This window comes from Elgaria multicarinata, chromosome 10 (genome assembly GCF_023053635.1).
Source record: "Elgaria multicarinata webbii isolate HBS135686 ecotype San Diego chromosome 10, rElgMul1.1.pri, whole genome shotgun sequence".
NCBI lineage: Eukaryota > Metazoa > Chordata > Lepidosauria > Squamata > Anguidae > Elgaria > Elgaria multicarinata.
In genome coordinates this window covers 31,767,677-31,785,224 of record NC_086180.1, presented here as the reverse complement: position 1 = coordinate 31,785,224, position 17,548 = coordinate 31,767,677, and the positions used below count along the sequence as shown (strand labels likewise).

The window sequence follows — 17,548 nt, the reverse complement described above, 5'->3', positions numbered from 1 at the left end:
TCCCTTTCTCTGGTGTGGCCATGGGGCAATCAGAAGCTTCACTTCCATTTTAGATTAACTGCAGTTTAGTGTTACAACTGAACCCTAAACTATGGCTAATCTTAACTATGGTTAGGGAAAATAAGCCAGCTTCATAAACTGATATGTTTCTACTAACCATAATAAGGACTAGCCACAATTTGTCCAGTTTAGGATGTCACAACAATACACAGTTAGTTTAAATGGAAGTGAAAACTTCTGTATTTCTCCTTGCATCTGCCCCAGGTGAGGAGGGCAAAGCACACAAGCTTGAAAACTCATTTCAGCTTCTCTTTGTAACACTGAATCATGGTTTAGTGCTATGTGAAAACAAGGCCCATGTGTATAGATGGATAAAACTAAATATAGTGACCGTGATTTCTGAGGTGCACGTGAAAAGCTTAGAAAAGGGTGCTTATTTGCTTTGAGATCAGTTGGAAATTCAGAACTCATAAATCAGCATTATACTCTTGATGTCTTATATCAAAATTAAGGGCTGATGAAATCTGCCCCATGTGGCAGATTAGGTATGGCAGGAATAGCTAGTTTCTGTGCGATTTGTACTTGGCATTGCCATGAATGGCTCCTGCAATCCATCATGCCGTGATTCACTTCTGGGTTTCTTCATTCACAAGTTAGTACTTCATTAAACAGGCACCAGGCTTCCCTTGCATATGTTTGTACAAGAGACACCATCCGGGCCACAGGCCCATTCTAGTGCCAATATCACAGCTGTTTCTCTTTAAATTTGTTTTAATGCATAGGCGCCCATTCACCACAGAATCTCGCTATTCTGTTGCTAATTTCTATTTTTGAGGGATAGGAGGGAGTCTATTTCTGACCTTGCCCAACCCCAGTTTCTTCACAATCCCTTGGAGATGTCCCAAGGTCACTCTCTCTCTCTCTCCTTTTTTTCTTTTTTGCACCCTGCATAAAAGCTATTGCTATCTATAGATGTGCATAGCTGCCTCTGTCGCTAGTTAGCACAATTTAAAATAAAACAATCCGAGGACACAATCCTGAAAGGAAGAAGTTTCATGGCAAAGACACAACGAACAAAATTATAGAGATAACAAAATACAAAGAAGGGCTAAACTTAACCAAAATGCAAAAAGAGGAAAGAAAGAAAGAAAGAAAGAAAGAAAGAAAGAAAGAGGGAGGGAGGGAGGGAGGGAGGGAATTTCTGGTTTGGATCCACTATCAGGTCTTTCTGTATCCATGTATAAAAAGAAAGAGAGACATAAATGTGTCCTGTGCCTGAACATCTGTTTCCACAACACCGAATGTGGATGTGTAATTGAGTTTAGGAGCACAAAGGGAACTTCATGGCTGGGAAGCCGAGTCAGGTGGAGACGGAATTAGATTTGCGGAAAATTTCTATACACCAATTACAGGAGGGGGTTTGGGTGAGGGGTGGGAATGCAAAACAGCCTCCCCTGAAGGGCTTTTGCTAAAAAGCCCAGAGTGGAGGAGTGTGCTGCTTTCACGGTTTCTCGCATTAGTGCGCTGGCTCCTCCCAGCACTACACCTTCGTGTTTGGGTCCCCACTTTACATTCGATGCCAGGACACCTTGCCGTTGCTGACAGCCACAGCTGCTCCCAGGAAGGGAGAGCACACTCTTGACCAGAGCCATCTGGCACTTAGGTGTCCATTACAAAATGTGCAACTCCGACATCGCTTGCGCACAGTCATTTGGGAAGAGGATAGAAACAGATGATGGCAGAGGAATTTTCAAGGGAGCAAGAATTAAAATGATCAGGAAGTGAAGCTTACAGGCTTTTTGTTTGTTTGCTTTCTTTACGGGTCTGGGAATACAGATCCCTGCATTGGCATCTCTGATTTTTCCAGGGTATTGCCTTTTAAAATATATTGTGCACAGAAACATCCAGTTTAGTAAATGGCTGCTGCAAACAGGATGGCAACCTGTGCTGGGTGGGTAAGTCAACTGAAATAGGAAGAGAGGGGAGAACAGAACTCCAGCAACCCTACACTGACCATATGGCCTAGTTCTTCGTGTGCTTCGCTTGCTAGTTCATGAAAACTAATACAACTGCAGTTACATTTGTAGTGCAAGCAATTCAAACAAACGAATGCGATTACATTTTTATCCTGCTCTTCCTTCAAGGAAGTTAGGCACGTGGCAACCTTCAAGGAGGTTAGGTATGTGAGAATTACCGCCCCATTGCTAATATCCCCTTTGGGGGCACGGTGCTTGAGCGTGTGGTGGCCGGGCAACTTCAGACGTTCTTGGAAGAAACGGATTATCTGGACCCATTTCAGTCTGGTTTCAGGCCAGGGCACAGCACTGAAACAGCCTTGGTGGCTCTGACTGACGACCTACTCCGGGTGAAAGACAGGGGGAGTGCTACCCTGTTGATCTTCCTGGATCTCTCGGCGGCTTTTGATACTATTGATCATGGTATCTTACTGAGTCGGCTCTGCGTGATGGGAGTAGGAGGCACTGTGTTACAGTGGTTCCACTCCAACTTGCGGGACCGATCCCAGAGAGTGGTATTGGGGGATTCCTGTTCCACCCCATGGCAATTAAGCTGTGGGGTGCCACAGGGTTCTATTCTGTCCACCATTTTGTCCCCCATGCTATATGAAGCCGTTGGGTGAGGTCATTAGGGGTTTGGGGGTTGGGTGCCATCAGTATGCTGATGATACTCAGCTCTACTTCTCCTTGTCGTCGGAGTCAGCTGGGGCTGTGAAGGTGCTGGACCAGTGCCTGGAGGCTGTAATGGGCTGGATGAGGGCCAATAAACTGAGGCTGAATCCTGAAGCTCTGTGGATTGGTGGTTCCCGAGTCCGGGAATTGGGTAAGCGACCTGTTCTGGATGAGGTGGCGCTCCCTCTGAAGGAGCAGGTACGTAGCTTGGGAGTACTCCTAGATCCATCATTGTCACTAGAGGCCCAGGTGGACTCCGTGGCACGGAGTACTTGGGGTCAGCTTCGGCTGATCTGTCAGCTACGGCCTTTCCTGGACAGGGACAACCTAGCCACAGTAGTGCATGCACTGGTAACTTCCCGATTAGACTACTGCAATGCACTCTACGTGGGGCTGCCCTTGAAGACAACGCGGAAGTTGCAGCTAGTGCAAAATACATCTTACAGAGCCCACATAACACCGGTCTTAAAGGAACTGAACTGGCTGCCTATACGTTTCCGGTCAGAATTCAAGGTGCTGGTAATGATGTTTAAAGCCCTAAACGGCTTGGGACCTCGATACTTGAGAGAGCGCCTCTCCTTATATATGCCTGCCCGAGACCTTAGATCTGTTGGAGGAGCCCTTCTCCGCATCCCTTAAGTGCAACATATACATTATGATGGGACAAGGGAGAGGGTTTTCTCTGTGGTGGCACCCCGACTGTGGAATGCCCTCCCCTTGGAGGCCTGATTGGCACCAACATTGATTTCATTTCGACGCCAAGTAAAAACATGGCTTTTTAACAAAGCCTTTGATGGTTAAACTCACTGGCACATTGTTTTAACTGTTTTAACTGTATCTATTGCTTTTAAATTATATATTGTTTTAACTTGGATCAAGGTTTAATTTGTTTTTAACTGTGTATATTTATTGTTTTATACTGTATGTTTTTATCTGTACACCGCCCTGAGATCTTAGTGATATAGGGCGGGGTATAAATATTTTAAATAAATAAATAAATAAATAATGCCTCCCCTCCCCCACCCCATGGCACTTTTATCATTACAACAACCCTGTGAGACAGGCAAGATAGAGAAATTAAGCTTTTCCAATAAGGGAAGCTTTGGGATGAGCAGGGATGTGAAAAGTATTTCCTGGCCGGAATCCATCATTCTAGCCACTCACATTGAACTGGTTTTATGGTATTTTCCTACTAAGTAACAGAAGTGAAAATCTTGTTTGGTTCAACATACCATGAGAAAAGCTCTTTGGCAGAACCTCCCCTTTATAGTATGAAGGCAGTAGAAGTAAGGGAGGAGGGCAATTAAGGGCACAATGGATAGGAGGTCTGCCCCCTCCAATTGCAAACAGGCAGAGGAAGGGGTCTAGCTTGGTCCCCGAAGTTATGATTCAGCCATTGCTATGACTATCACTGTCACCCTAGGGCCAAATAGGACAGTTTAGTGGCTAGAGTGTCGGCCTGGGAGTAGGGAGATCCGGGTTCTAGTCCCCCCTCGGTCATGGAAGCTCACTAGGCGACTTTGGGCCAATCACAGATTGTCAGTCCAACCTGCCTCACAGGGTTGTTGTTGTGAGAATAAAATGAAGAAGAGGATTATATACGCCACCTTGGGTTCCTTGGAGGAAAAAAAATGCAGGATATAAATGTTTTTATATCACTGTTTTTATATCCTTTTTATATTAAGATGCTTTCCTGAGAGCTGCACAGATACGCCCTGGGAGAGGATGTGATCTGCTTGTGCAAAAGAGTGCTCTGTAGGATGTGCATACCACTCCCCCATTGGATTGCTACCCGACACGCACCTGCTAAACAGATTGTCAGCACTGACAACATAAACAGCAGCAGTCGCCCACAGGGGAGGGAGAAGTGTGTGGGGTGGTGGTGGTGGGGGAACAGGTGATGAGCACTGCCAAAGCCAGCAGGGCTAACCATCTGCTCAGAGACGAGATTGAAATCAGAATGTTTTTTACAGTCTGCGGATGTGCGGGAGAAACTCCAGCATCTGGGTGGGAGCGGGGAACTTCCCACAGCCCCATTCATTTATTAAAAGAAAACGCGAGATCTGCAGCTATAGATCTGTGCAGTTAGTTAATGCATGGACATTAGGGTGACCATATTTTAGAAATCAAAAAGGAGGACAACATGGTCAGCCCCCAAGGGGGCGTGTCCAGCACCAAGGGTGGGGGGGTGCCCACTCGAACATAACCTTGGTTAGGGTGACCATATTTTGGAAACCAAAAAGGAGGACAACATGGCCGCCTGCAAGGAGGCGTGCCCACCTCAACATGCCCACCCCCTAAGCCGGGACCATCTTGACATGGGGTATGGTCTTGGTCACATGACAATATGGCCACCCTCAAGAAGGCATGCCCACCCCAACATGCCCAGCCTTAGAAATTCCTTGGAAACAAAATAAAATCTCTTAGTGCAATTTGCCTACCTTAAAGGGCTGTTGTGTTGCTAAAACAGTTTGACTAAATGCTCATCATCATCATCTAGTAACCACTTTCCACAGATAAACATGCACAATTTAGGGAGCATGGTGAGAAGAGAGGAAAGACCAACCTCAAAGCCCCGCTTTCTTGCCACTTGTGACTATTTATTATTATTGCATTTATATCCTACCTTTTTTCCTCCAAGGAACCCGAGGTAGCATACATAATCTTCCTCCTTTCCATTTTATCCTCACAAAAACAACCCTGTAAGGTAGGTTGGGCTGAAAGTCTGTGACTGGCCCAAAGTCACCCAGTGGGTTTCCATGGCTGAGTGGGGACAAGAACCCCGATCTCCCAATCCAACACTTTAGGCACAGCACCACACTGGCTCTCTTTAAATTATTATAACTCAGAAGCACCTATATCTCCAGCCAGCTTCAGTAGTTCTACAGCAGCCTTCTTCAACCTGGTGCCCTCCAGGTGTATTGGACTACACCTCCCAGAATTCCCAACCAGCATGCTGACTGGGAATTATGGGAGTTTCAGTCCAACACATCTGGAGGGCACCGGGTTAGGAGGAGGCTGATAGACAGGAATGGCTATGAGAAACAATTAAATGGGCTTATGGGCCATCAGAGATTTATGCTAAAGGAAATAAAATAAAATAAATCCTTGCTTCAAAAGTAAGTAAGTAGGTGAACGGTACTGAGTTGATAACGTTATTATAGTCATATGATATAAAAAGAAAATGATCACAACGAATGCTCTTAAAATACCAAGTAATTTTGCAAATTAAGCCTTAAATGTATTCAAGAGTAGGCATTACCATTCTACAGCTGAAAACTGAATAGCTAAGAAAGCTTCAACACAAGCAAACAAGACCAAACTCTGCTTTTTCTTTCTACACTAGTGGATATTAATCTCTCAAAACAACAACAACAACAGCCAAGTCAAAAGGTGGCACCTCAATAAGATCACAAGATAAGGTTTTGTGAACCGCCCAGAGCTTCGGCTATTGGGCGGTATAAAAATGTAATAAATAAATAAATAAATAAATAAAACCTCCTGCTCAAGTTCTATTATTCCAATATTTAGGAAGTTATTTATTTGTAACTATTTACAGTCAGTGTTAGATTACGATCTCTGCTTTACCCTTGAACATACATTGAAAAAATGAAGGAAAATCCATCTTCTTAATTCACCTTAAAAACAAGTTCAGCACCTAAGAGGTGTTAAGTTGTAAAATCCAAAATTCATAATCACTAAAACAGATTAAAAGTATCATGGTACCAGTAAACTGTTGCATTCTCTATTATGCCATAGCTTTGTTATGTGTGTAATCTCTTCTAGAGCCACACAAGACAACACAGACTTTAACATTGTTATAATTTCAATCCAGATGACAAAGTATAAAAGTATTTAAAGTGGCTTGAGAGGTGATGTGTAACCATCCTGCACCTGTGGGCTCTAGACACGTGCCATCCCCATGACATAAAAAGAGCCCCCCAAAAGGCACCACAAGAACATCTGGTCCAGTACTCTGCCAGGGATGAGTACCCATCTACCCCAATGTTCTTAATGAAAGAAAGAAATATCAACAGTCTTGTTAGTTTGTGCAGCACAAAAGTAAAGACTGGAAGGAAGGAACTCTAGGTCTCTCCCTCCCCCCACCCCAAATAAAATCCAAGATACAAAAATGTCACAAATCAGATCCCAGACAAGAACACTTTTCAGGGGGGCATCCTCTCCTCATCCGTACCTTAAGGAGAAATCTATCTCCTCAACCTGTCCAGACTTGTGAATCTTGCCATGTGGAGTATCCTGAATTCAACTCGGAACCAAGATGAAGCTTCAGGGAAACCCCTTCCTGCAGACTCCACCTCTTTCATGCCATCTCTTCTCATGTTAGCCCATAGAAATTAATGGGAGCTCTGGAGCCCTTCATGCCGCTGCAGGTGAGTGGCTGCTCCAGCTGTGGCTGGTCTTCCTCTGAGCTCCATGGCAGCTAGCCAGCCATCATTCTTCTTGGAGCACACATGCCCCACGCTTCTCCCAATACCCACAACCCCTTTCAATTTGTGCGAGGCAGGGAGGGCGTGCGTGCGTCTTCTATTTCTCTAGGAACTGCTCAGATCAGCTACGCTAATGGCGTAGCACCTACGCTATTTGCATAGCCACCACGCAAATGGCATAGCACCTATGCCAGTTGCGTAGCCGCTACACAAATTGCATAGCTGATCTGAGCACCTCCGGCCATCCGGCAACTTATCTGGACATTTAAGAGGATTTTGAACTCTCCCCCTGGATCCTGCTTGGGGGTGGGATTTCTGGACATGTCCGGGCAAATCCAGGCATATGGTCAGCCTAAATAGCTAGTGTTAGGCTTTCTATAGCCTAAAGTGTGATTCCTCCTTCCTGCTTTTCCCCTTCCTTCCCTGTTTCTCTCTCTGCCTGCCTCCATTGCTAGGAACACATTGCTTGCTCCTGACCGTGTAATGGAACACAAAATGGACTGAACAGACACTCTTGCAAGAATATTTGAGAGTAAAGCATTTTTTTTCTTTTTTCACTAAAGTAAGCTGTGTTCTCTCTGTCTCTCTAGCTTTTTGTGTGCATGTGGGACTGGAAAATGCTCTGTTTTGCCTTTTGTTTTATCTCTATTGATTGGCTTTCTAACAAGAGGCAACAATACCATATAATCCCATCAGAAAGCCAGCTTTCACTGTGATTTTTTTCAGCGGTGGCAGCAGATGAAGGGCAGGATGCTAGAAAAAATGTTTGGTGGTGTGCTCGTGGTGTGAAGACTGCACATTTTGCACCCTTGCTCTACAGGATCTGCACATCTTAGTCAATGGCCACCAGAGCCCCTTTCCCTGCCTTGTTGTCCTGTGACATCACAGCAGCTCAGCCATTCGCTACTAGAGGCTTTGCCACAATCACCAAATCCCTTAACACTTTACACTACATATGGCTTTTGGAGTACTGATAGTGGTACAATCTCTCTGTCATCACTCTGGATGTTTTGATTTCTTGCACTATTTTTTAATTTCGAAGATGTTAGCCAGTCACCTTGAGTGCTTTGTCCTGGAGTGGGTTGGTGGAAGAAAAAATAAAAGCTTCTTCCCCCTCTTTTTTTCTTTAAAAAACACACAACCAAATAAATAAAATGTAAAATTTGAATGAACTCTTAAGATAGCTATTTGAATATCCAGGTGACACTACATCTGAATGGTTTCCTCACAGACACAGAATTCACGAAGATTTGTGCTAAGAGCTACCATAAAAATCCTTTGACTTTTCAAATGCCTACTCAAGAGTTCCACGTCAAAAATCATGCTCCAGAGGAAAAAATATTTCAGGGTGCACATTTTGTGTGATTTCTGAGTTTCTCATTAAACTGGGCAGATACAGGATTTCCTCCCTGCTCTTTTATGAGCATTCCTCTCTTTTGGTTGTTTTGGACAATAGGATTCTGTAGCCAGTGCCAAGCTGAACTGTTTAAAAGAACGATGTAAGCACCATTGGTTGTTCTGCATACTCAACAGAGCAATGGTCTGCAAACAAAGCATCCTTGGAACAATGCGAGGCTAAATCAAACTTTCAGACTGGAGACCCAAGTGCTCTCATAGAGACACTTTGAGATCAACGAAGCTACTCAAGAAGTAAGATGCTGCACACTGTGAGTAAGGACCACAAAATCTGACCTCCCAGAATAATAAACACTTCATTCAAGGATCCCAAAGCACTTTACAAACACTGGCTCATTCCAGTGGAGAGCTTATTCTAAACTTGCCACTTTAGAATAAACTCAGATGAAACGTGTTAAAGGTTTTCCCAAACAATATCAACAAAGGCTTCGTTTTCTTTCAGAGGGAATTAAAATAATTCCCTTCTCCCAGATCATATAAAAAGGGAACGTTCAGAATGTTATTCTTTGCCATCTAATTGTAAACTTTATTATTTTCAGTGTAATCCCAACCACTCCCTTCAGTGTCTTAATCAAAAGTTTGGAAAGCACTGTTACTATTCCTTGAATTTTTTTTAAAAAAGAGAACAGAAGCAAAGAGAGCAAAGGAGGTGGGGGAGAAAGTTTCTTGAATAATACTAAGAATATGGGTCAAAATGTCAGTCTATCTACAATGAAATGGAAAACCAAAAAAGAAAAAGAAAAGAAGTGTATCCCTTTCCTCCTCTGGTACAATAGGGTGGAATATAAATTACTGACGAAAATGAAATAATACTTCAAAGCACATGGGGAAAGGAGCACAGTATTTAGAAAGTATTTTTTATGGAATGATGAAGCATTGACGATGACGGTAACCTATGGACTTTGGGGCATGTTAGTGAATAGTTTCAAACTAGCATGAGGTGGGATTGTAGGGCTCATAGTCTGTGACCCCATGATATGCTTTGTTTCGCCAGAGCAGCTGCAGTTATCAACAGATGTTTCGGCAATAAATAATTGGTATCATCTCAGAAAAGGCCCATCTACCTGGGGTGAGAGGATAATGCGTGCAAACACTGCTCTGCTATTACAGCCACATTAATCTCCCATCTATCCAGGTTTCTTGGGGAGTTTACTGCAGGTGTTGATCCTGGGAGAGAGCAGACAAACACTCTCATGTCTGAGGGCTTTGTGGGTATTGTAAAAGGGGTCAGCCCCCACCATAAATTTCTGTCTGAAGGCCACACACCAAAAAAGTAAAGGAGAAGAAGAAAGGGGGAGGAGAGGAGGAAGAAAATAACCAAGACAAATTCAGAATCACAATAAAATTCCACTTAGCACTTGGAATTTGTAAAACAGCAACAAACCCCTCCTACTTTGTCAAGGCATGTAAGGTGCTCTGTGCAAGTTAAATCATATGCTTGCAGAAGCGGACAAAAGGGATGATTTTGGTCCTGATGAGGCAGTACTGTATCCCAGCTTGCACCTGGGGCAAATGATACCTGGCTGTAAACAACAGGTCTCTCACTTAGATGCTGTATGTGCACCCACATATTCCCAAACTGAGCAATTCTGATCCAGTAGACTTCAACTGCATCCAAACTGACGTGGGTAAGGGTAAGCAGAGCACCATGAAGCAACCCAGTGATTTTGCTTTGGAGCAGTCAGTGACGGAATTAACAAGAGGAAAGTCTGATGTAAAATGAGGCCTGTTGGCCTGTTTGGAAATGGGCTGGGACCATAATGCGGTTAAATTCAAATATGATGGGAAATTGCCCAGATTGAATTTAAAAGGACGTTCTTGTAAATAAAACAGACAGCCAATTGTATCTTGAAAGTTAAAGTTCAGGAAAGTCAAATCCCTTCAGGAGGTTAAATAGGAGCATGAAGGAGGCTATAAATAAAGATAAGAAATAAAGGTGGAGAGCTCTCGCTCAAGATGGTGATGATAAAGCAAATTTATTATCACCATAGGCAACAAGGGAGAGGGCCTTCTCAGTGGTTGCCCCCGACTGTGGAATGATCTTCCCGATGAGGCTCTCCTGGTGCCAACCTTATTATCTTTTCGGCGCCAGGTCAAGACTTTTCTCTTCTCCCAGGCATTTTAACAGCATTTAACAAGGTTAAGTTTGTTTTTAATGGACCCCAGAATTGTTGTTTTTAAATGGATACTGTTGTTTTTATACTGTTTTTTATGTTTTTTAAATTTTTGTATACTTTTAATGTTTACTATTTTTAATTGTTGTAAACCGCCCAGAGAGCTTCGGCTGTGGGGCGGTATATAAATGTAATTAAATAAATAAATAATAAACACTGAAGTTAAAGCATGGAATAATTTCACCCCATCCCAACACAAATCTTCATTTCACAGGAGAGCAGTGTTAAGGCACTGATCAATCAAACTCAGAATGAGGAATGACTAAGAAAAGTATTAAAAATAAAGCCAGAAGTATTATCGCCATTATATAGTTGGCAGGCTTGTGATTAGAATACAGTGCTTAGTTAGGGTTGCTTTCTCTGAAAATAGATATAATAGAGGTGGGAATGCTGGGAGTTGTAGGACTTTTTTCTTTCCAAACATGCATAGGATTGTGCTCTAAATCAATCATTGGGAGTGAAACATATTCATTCATTCATTCATTCATTCATTCATTCATTCATTCATTCATTGCATTTATATCCTGCCTTTTCCCCTGCAAGGAACCCAAGGCATAATACATAAATCTCCTCTTCTCCATTTTATCCTCGCAACAACAAGCCTGTGAACTAGGTTGGGCTGAGAGTCTGCAACTGGCCCGAAGTAACCCAGTGAGTTTCCGTGACCGAGTGTCGACTACAATCCAGATCTCCTGACTCCCAGTCCAACACTCTAGCCACTACATTGCATCTTCCTCATTAAGAACATTTTAAGAAACGGGGGACTTTTAGGCTAGGAAAAAAGATGATTGAGGATCATATAAATAATAAACTAAATAAATTTGTATTTTAATACAGATATATACATAAGAATTTCATGTTTCAAAACACATATGAAGCTCCTGAATTGAGTGGGCTTCTTCATTCCCTAGAAGAGGAGCCAAGAGGGTTAAGTCCCTTGTGCAGGAGCTCCGTCTGTGCATCAGAGTGTTTGCTCCATTTTGGATCACTGTGCATATCTTACACTATGTGAAGAAAATCAAGCCACTGACCCCAACTCTACCAGTGAAAATAACAATTTAGTCATTAACCTAAATGGAATCTGAATGGCAACGGTCATCTGGCGGAAATAACAGGGAGGAACAGGGAAGCTACCACCTGTTAGGCCACTGTACATCTAAGTGCGGTGAATGCAGGTTTCAAGGGCAGGTGCCTTATGCTTCATACCAGTAACTCGTGCAGCCTTGCATTGATCATATCTTGCAGGTTTGTTTTGTCTTCGAGGTCTAGGGCTTGTTTGTATTGCCACCTTTCTGGCACGAAGGGCCACTTCATTTCCTTTGCCTCTTTGATGAGGGTCCTCAAATCTTCAGGGAGCAAAGCTGGAAAGGTCAAAGTGCAGGTAAGCGATTCAGCCACGGAAGTTACAAGGTAGCACCTAACACGCTGAAAGCATTCCCTTGGCCGCTTTGCTTCTCGTTGGCTACAAGCTGTCACCAATTCCAGCCACAGACAAGTAATGAGAGGCTGCCTGTCATCAAGTGACCTCTGGTGCTCTGCCCTGCAGGTAAACTGGAGCTGTCTGCCATTAAGGCCAGGAATTCAGCAGGAAGCGAAAGACTCCGGTCACTTTGGAGTGAAGAATAGGAGACAGAAAGGAACGGACGAAATGGATTCCTCCGTGTGAAAACGGGAGTTTGTATTGGGGGAGTTAATGTAACAACGTAATGGCTCGAACCTTCTTTCTGACAATATCATTGGCATAAAATAAATGTTAAATGTTTTTATTTGTTACATTTGCATCCTGATTTAAGGGGTCAGAGCAGCATTTTAGCATCACAGTGGGTTGGATCCAGACTTGCACTTGGCGGTGTTCCACTTATGCCAGAGGAAGGGGCAGGATGGCAATTTTCTCTAGTCCTTCCTTCCCTCTGCAGGTCCTTGTGGCCCCTAAAAAACTTTCCAGAGGTATATGGAAGGAAATAGACTGAACTAAGTAACATCCAAAACTAAGGCTCAGTTCAGACAACACGTTAGTCAATGCAGTGTGAAAACTCCACTCAACGGTTGTGGTTTTAGGGGGTACTCGTGTTCTAACTCCACTGTTGTGTGACTGTGGGCTACCGTGAAGTTGAGTGAAATCCATTGTGACATTTGATTGACAATTCCTCCCCCCCTCTCCTCCCCCAGTCCTCCTGATGGTATCCCATCAGCCATTGCTGCTAAAAAACAATCCTGGCGGCTCTCCTAGAGCTCTTGCCAGGGAACTCTGCAGCCAATGGGAAAAGTCAACTCAACTGAAAACTCTACATAGCCTTCCACACAACATGCAACGTGATGGTTGTGCAGGAACGCTCCTCTGCACAGTGTGGATATTCAGTGTGGAGTGTTTTCCAAAAAACCTCCACCGCGGGGTAGAGTTTTCCCACCAGACAACACATTTCTCAACGGTGGTGTAAAAACTCCACTGTAGAGTTCTAAAACTACTATTGAGGAATGTGTTGTCTGAACTGAGCCTAAATAGATTATTTAGCCCAGTCCAGGAAGGTAGCTTGTGATAGTGACTATCAGTAACCCAACAAGCTTCATAGTTGAGCAGTATGTAGTAGTAGTAGTAGTAGATATGACTACTTTGAGAATTCTTGGGGAATGCTCAGACCTTTTCAGGAAATTGTCCTAAAGACCCAGCTCAAGTGAGCTTTTCCACTATCATCAGTCCTCTCACCAGCCAGATCCCATGCTTCCTGAGTTGCATGGGGTCTACGGCAAGGATCAAAAAAGGAGTCAAGGAGATTGGCAAAACCTGAAGTTCTCCCTCCATTTTCAGCAAACTGAAATGAAGGCTTCTGAGCATTCTCAAGCACCTCCATTGTTGGTCAGAATTCTGGAAATTATAGAGTTTCTTTTTTTTTAAAAAAAATCTTCCTCAGAAATGAGTCAGAAAGAATAAAAACTGGCAGTGTAGAGTCCAAGCAATCTCAAAGGTCTTCAGCGCAGAGCAAAGGCCATCTTAAATAGCCTTTTCGCTTAGCTTTGGAAACTAGTTCCTTATTATTCCTGGCAAATGAGTCAGGAGGATTTTTTTTTAATCTACTCTTCCCTGTGTTCATATTGGCAGGAACAGCTTCTAGGTTTGGGAAAGACAAGGAAACAGTGATGAATGAAGACCCTGGCAGACGGGTGGGGCTAAACCATTCCAAGTCAAGGTGTGTATTTGTGTGTTTGTGAAATTTGTAACCAGCCATTACACCAAATGCTGGTGGTGGTGGTGGTGGTGGTGGGTGGGTTTGGCTTAGCGATTTTCCAAAGTGGGAAAGTTCATTTCCAAATCCCTTCCCACCCCAATTTCCTGAATTCATCTCCATCATACATAGTAAGTAGTATCCTGGGAAGAAATGATAATGAGCTTCCGGGTTTGAGTTCAGACAATTCGCTTGGTTCAAAACTGCTGCTATAAAAGATGCTGAGCAGTTGCTACATTTATCTAAGCACATATGCCTTTGGTAATCATTACAGGCTTTTTAAAAGAACCTCCCAGAGAAAAGACATCTGCAGCTTTGCAGCATTTAAGTAACCTGCAATGGATTAGTCCAATAGGATAATCACTATTTCATTGGATAGTGCACATTTCATTGGATCCAGATTTAGAAGACATACTAAGAGTAGTCCCATTGAAATCCATTGGACTTAAGTTAGGCATAACTAAAAATAACTAGGTCTGTACCCAACCCATTGTGATATTACTAATACTGCCGATTCACCTTTATCTTATGGCTAAAGTGCACACTATATTAAATACGTAACATGCAGCTGTTCCCCACCATTCTGGTTACCTTAGTATAAGTGCATGGAGCCCCAATCTGGATTGGGATCATTGTGCACAAGTATGGGAGAGGTTTAAACCTTCCCACCCTGCCACTCTCCCCCAGATGTGCTCCCCACTGCAGGGACTAAAAAAAGAAAAGAAAAAACCTCCCATGGTGCTAATGGAAGACGTGTTTCCCCCCTTTTTTCATCTACACTGGGGGAGGGATGAATGATGGGGTGAGCACGTTTAAAGCCCCCGCTATCCATGGTGGTCCTGATCTGGATTGGAGCCCTGTGTGCTTGCACTAAAGTAAACAAAAAGATGAAGATCAGCTGCATGCTGCTTATTTAATGTAGTGTGTGTAGCTTAGCCCTTAGATAAATATAGAAAATTCTAGGGTATCTCTGGGCCCCTGATACTTTTCTTCCTGAAGCAAGCTTACCTGAAGGCCCATGTCTAATGTAATGATTATAAGGGCACTGATGTACCTTATCTGGAACTAAACTGATTATTTATCATGCTCTGCAGCATTTAATAGGAGAAATAGAAGAAGAAAGAACTACCTGATTAGAAGTTCAATAGCCCATTCTAACGAGTGATAATAAAGCTGAAAGGAATTTGTGATGAGGAAACAAAAGTGCCTTTTGTGGGATGAAATGAAAGGAAACCTAAAACACATATTATAAACTATATTCCTAAATGTTAGAGCACTATATAGTTTTCATCCTAGTCAAGAGAAACAGAAAGCTGTGCATAAACAGAATTGCCCCAAATGAGGAGGCTTTAAACTTTACGACTATCATCATAATTGATTCACCCGTGTAAAGTGGCTGGTACTACAGAGATAGCAAAACTAGGAGGAATCACATGATTTCTCTTTCAGAAAGGAAAGTCTAATTGAGGTGAGTGGATTGATGGCTTTTAACAAATAAGCAAGCAAACAAAATTCATTCCTATGTATTAAATGTAGATTATTATCTATTTTTAATGTATAAATACTTGCTTAACAGAGAACTATCCTATCACAACAGGAAAGGGACAAAGAACTAAGAACATTAAAAAGAATTTCAACAGTGACAATTTAATAGTTATCTTATGTACAAACTCAGAACATTTGGCCATTCAAGGTTCTGTACTGAAACTGGAAAGCTTCTTGCAGATATACTAACGCTGTAATCTTATGTACACTTACCTGAAGGTAAGCTCCAGTGAATTCATATGTACCTGCCTGAGCCTTAAAATTGGAGGCCCTGTTTTCTGGACATTAGCAAGAGCTGTTAGTTTGGCGAGTACCAGAGACAGAGCCTTTTCTGTAGTGGCCCTCCATCTCTGGAATCCCCTCCCCAGGAAAATACACTTGCCCCTCTCCTTGTTTGGCTCCACAGACTTTTTTTTATTCTGGGCAGCTTTTGAGTGGTTGTGGTGCTGTAACTCTTTTTATCTGCTGCTGCTATTTTAATGTTTTCATTTACTGCTGTTACTTTTATCTAACTGTTTTTATCTGATTTATTGATTCATTTGATACTGTCATGGCTTTTCTGTATCATCCTATATATTTTAACATTGCTTTTTGTTCTATCTTATTATGTTGTTTTATATAAACTGCCTTGGGATGATAATCTATACTGAAAGGTGGTTTAAAAATCAATTAAATACAAATAAAATTCAGTGGGACTTACTTCTGAGTAGACACACAGAGGTTTGTGCTGCAAAACGATTTAAGCTGCAATCCTATGCATACTTACATGAGAGTGAGTTCCACTGAACTCATGCATAGGATTGCATTGTAGGTATTACTATTAACTTCTTAGGATAACTGTCTCTGGAAGAGTAGCCACTGTTGTCTCCTATAGGAAAAAAGGGGCAGAATTCTGTGGCACCTTAAAGGTTAAGAAATGGATCATGATCTGAGCTTTCATAGGTAAGAGCTTACAATATCAGATGGCATACTAAATTAATCCTCCAATTTAAGTAAATGATATATACTTCATATCATGTTAAAAAAAACAACCCAATGATTTCTATTGTGTTTACAGTGCTGTTGTTCAAAATATTAAATGCCGGGAAATGCTCTGTGCCATTTTATTTTCAAAACCACGTTTCTAGCTGATGGAAACGTTAAAAGACCGAGAACTCAATTGTAGCGAGTGACAGGGGAAACCGCCAAACTACTTTAGTGACAGGGCCGGACATCCAGTGAAAGGAAAGCAAATAACAGCCGGCATTCAGAAGTTGCATTAATTTTTTTCTTCTGTTTTTTATAATTGAAATTTATGCGCATCACCAAACTTTGGGAGCATTGTTTTTCTCAAACGAAAACCGCTCCGCACAGCCTCATGTTTACTGAAGCTTTAAATGAGAACTGACAGCAATTCATTGGTACAAAGTAGGCTTCCTTCCCTGCCTGCCTTCTAGCTCACATCCTATTCATGTCCTAGAAATCCAGTAATCTTTTGACACTTATATCTGCTTGGAGATGGAAAAATAGGGCAGCCTGGGTACGGTGGAAGTTCAGGGCAATCAGCCGCCTCACACCCTGCAGTTGTCACTGGGATCTCACCTCTGTGTTGCTGATGCTTGTTCTCGTCTCCCTTGGACTGGGCCTCCATCTCTGGTGAGATCTGATCCAGCATTTGCTTACATTCTTGCAACAGATTGGTCACCATTTTTCTATTATTCATGATGCTTGCTCCCACTCTGCTGAGAATCCAGGCTGGGGCAAAGAGTGTTTGTGTGTCTCTGGGTGTGCAGCGATCAATTACCTAGAAGAAGATACACACTCTAAATGAAAAGAATCCCTTTCAGGCTGAGATACCTGGTGAACAAAAGACGGGGGAAGATGATTAACTAAAGCATCATCCATTATCTGCAAGGCTCAAGCCGGGTAGGATAATAGGGGATGTACATGACAGCCTCAGAGGACTTTATTAGAGAAGGTGTGAAATTACTCCAGGGTCTCTGTGACAAACTGTGCAAGACAAACATCTCCAAGTGACCAGACCATGAAGAAAGAGTTTGCTTTTCAATACGACTGTA

The 17,548-nt window shown here is 42.7% G+C and overlaps 1 protein-coding gene across 1 annotated transcript in view; it reads right to left on the bottom strand.

The window, feature by feature from the left end:
* Positions 1–17,270, bottom strand: part of ALPK1 (alpha kinase 1) — a 44,978-nt gene extending 27,708 nt beyond the window's left edge. Inside the window, exons 1-2 of the mRNA XM_063136276.1 lie at positions 17,073–17,270; positions 11,932–12,086 (exon numbers count right to left, since the gene is read on the bottom strand). Coding sequence (XP_062992346.1) covers positions 11,932–12,086; positions 17,073–17,193 — 276 coding nt within the window. The 5' untranslated portion in view covers positions 17,194–17,270. The remainder of the gene's footprint in view (positions 1–11,931; positions 12,087–17,072) is intronic.
* Positions 17,271–17,548: the final 278 nt, after the last annotated feature.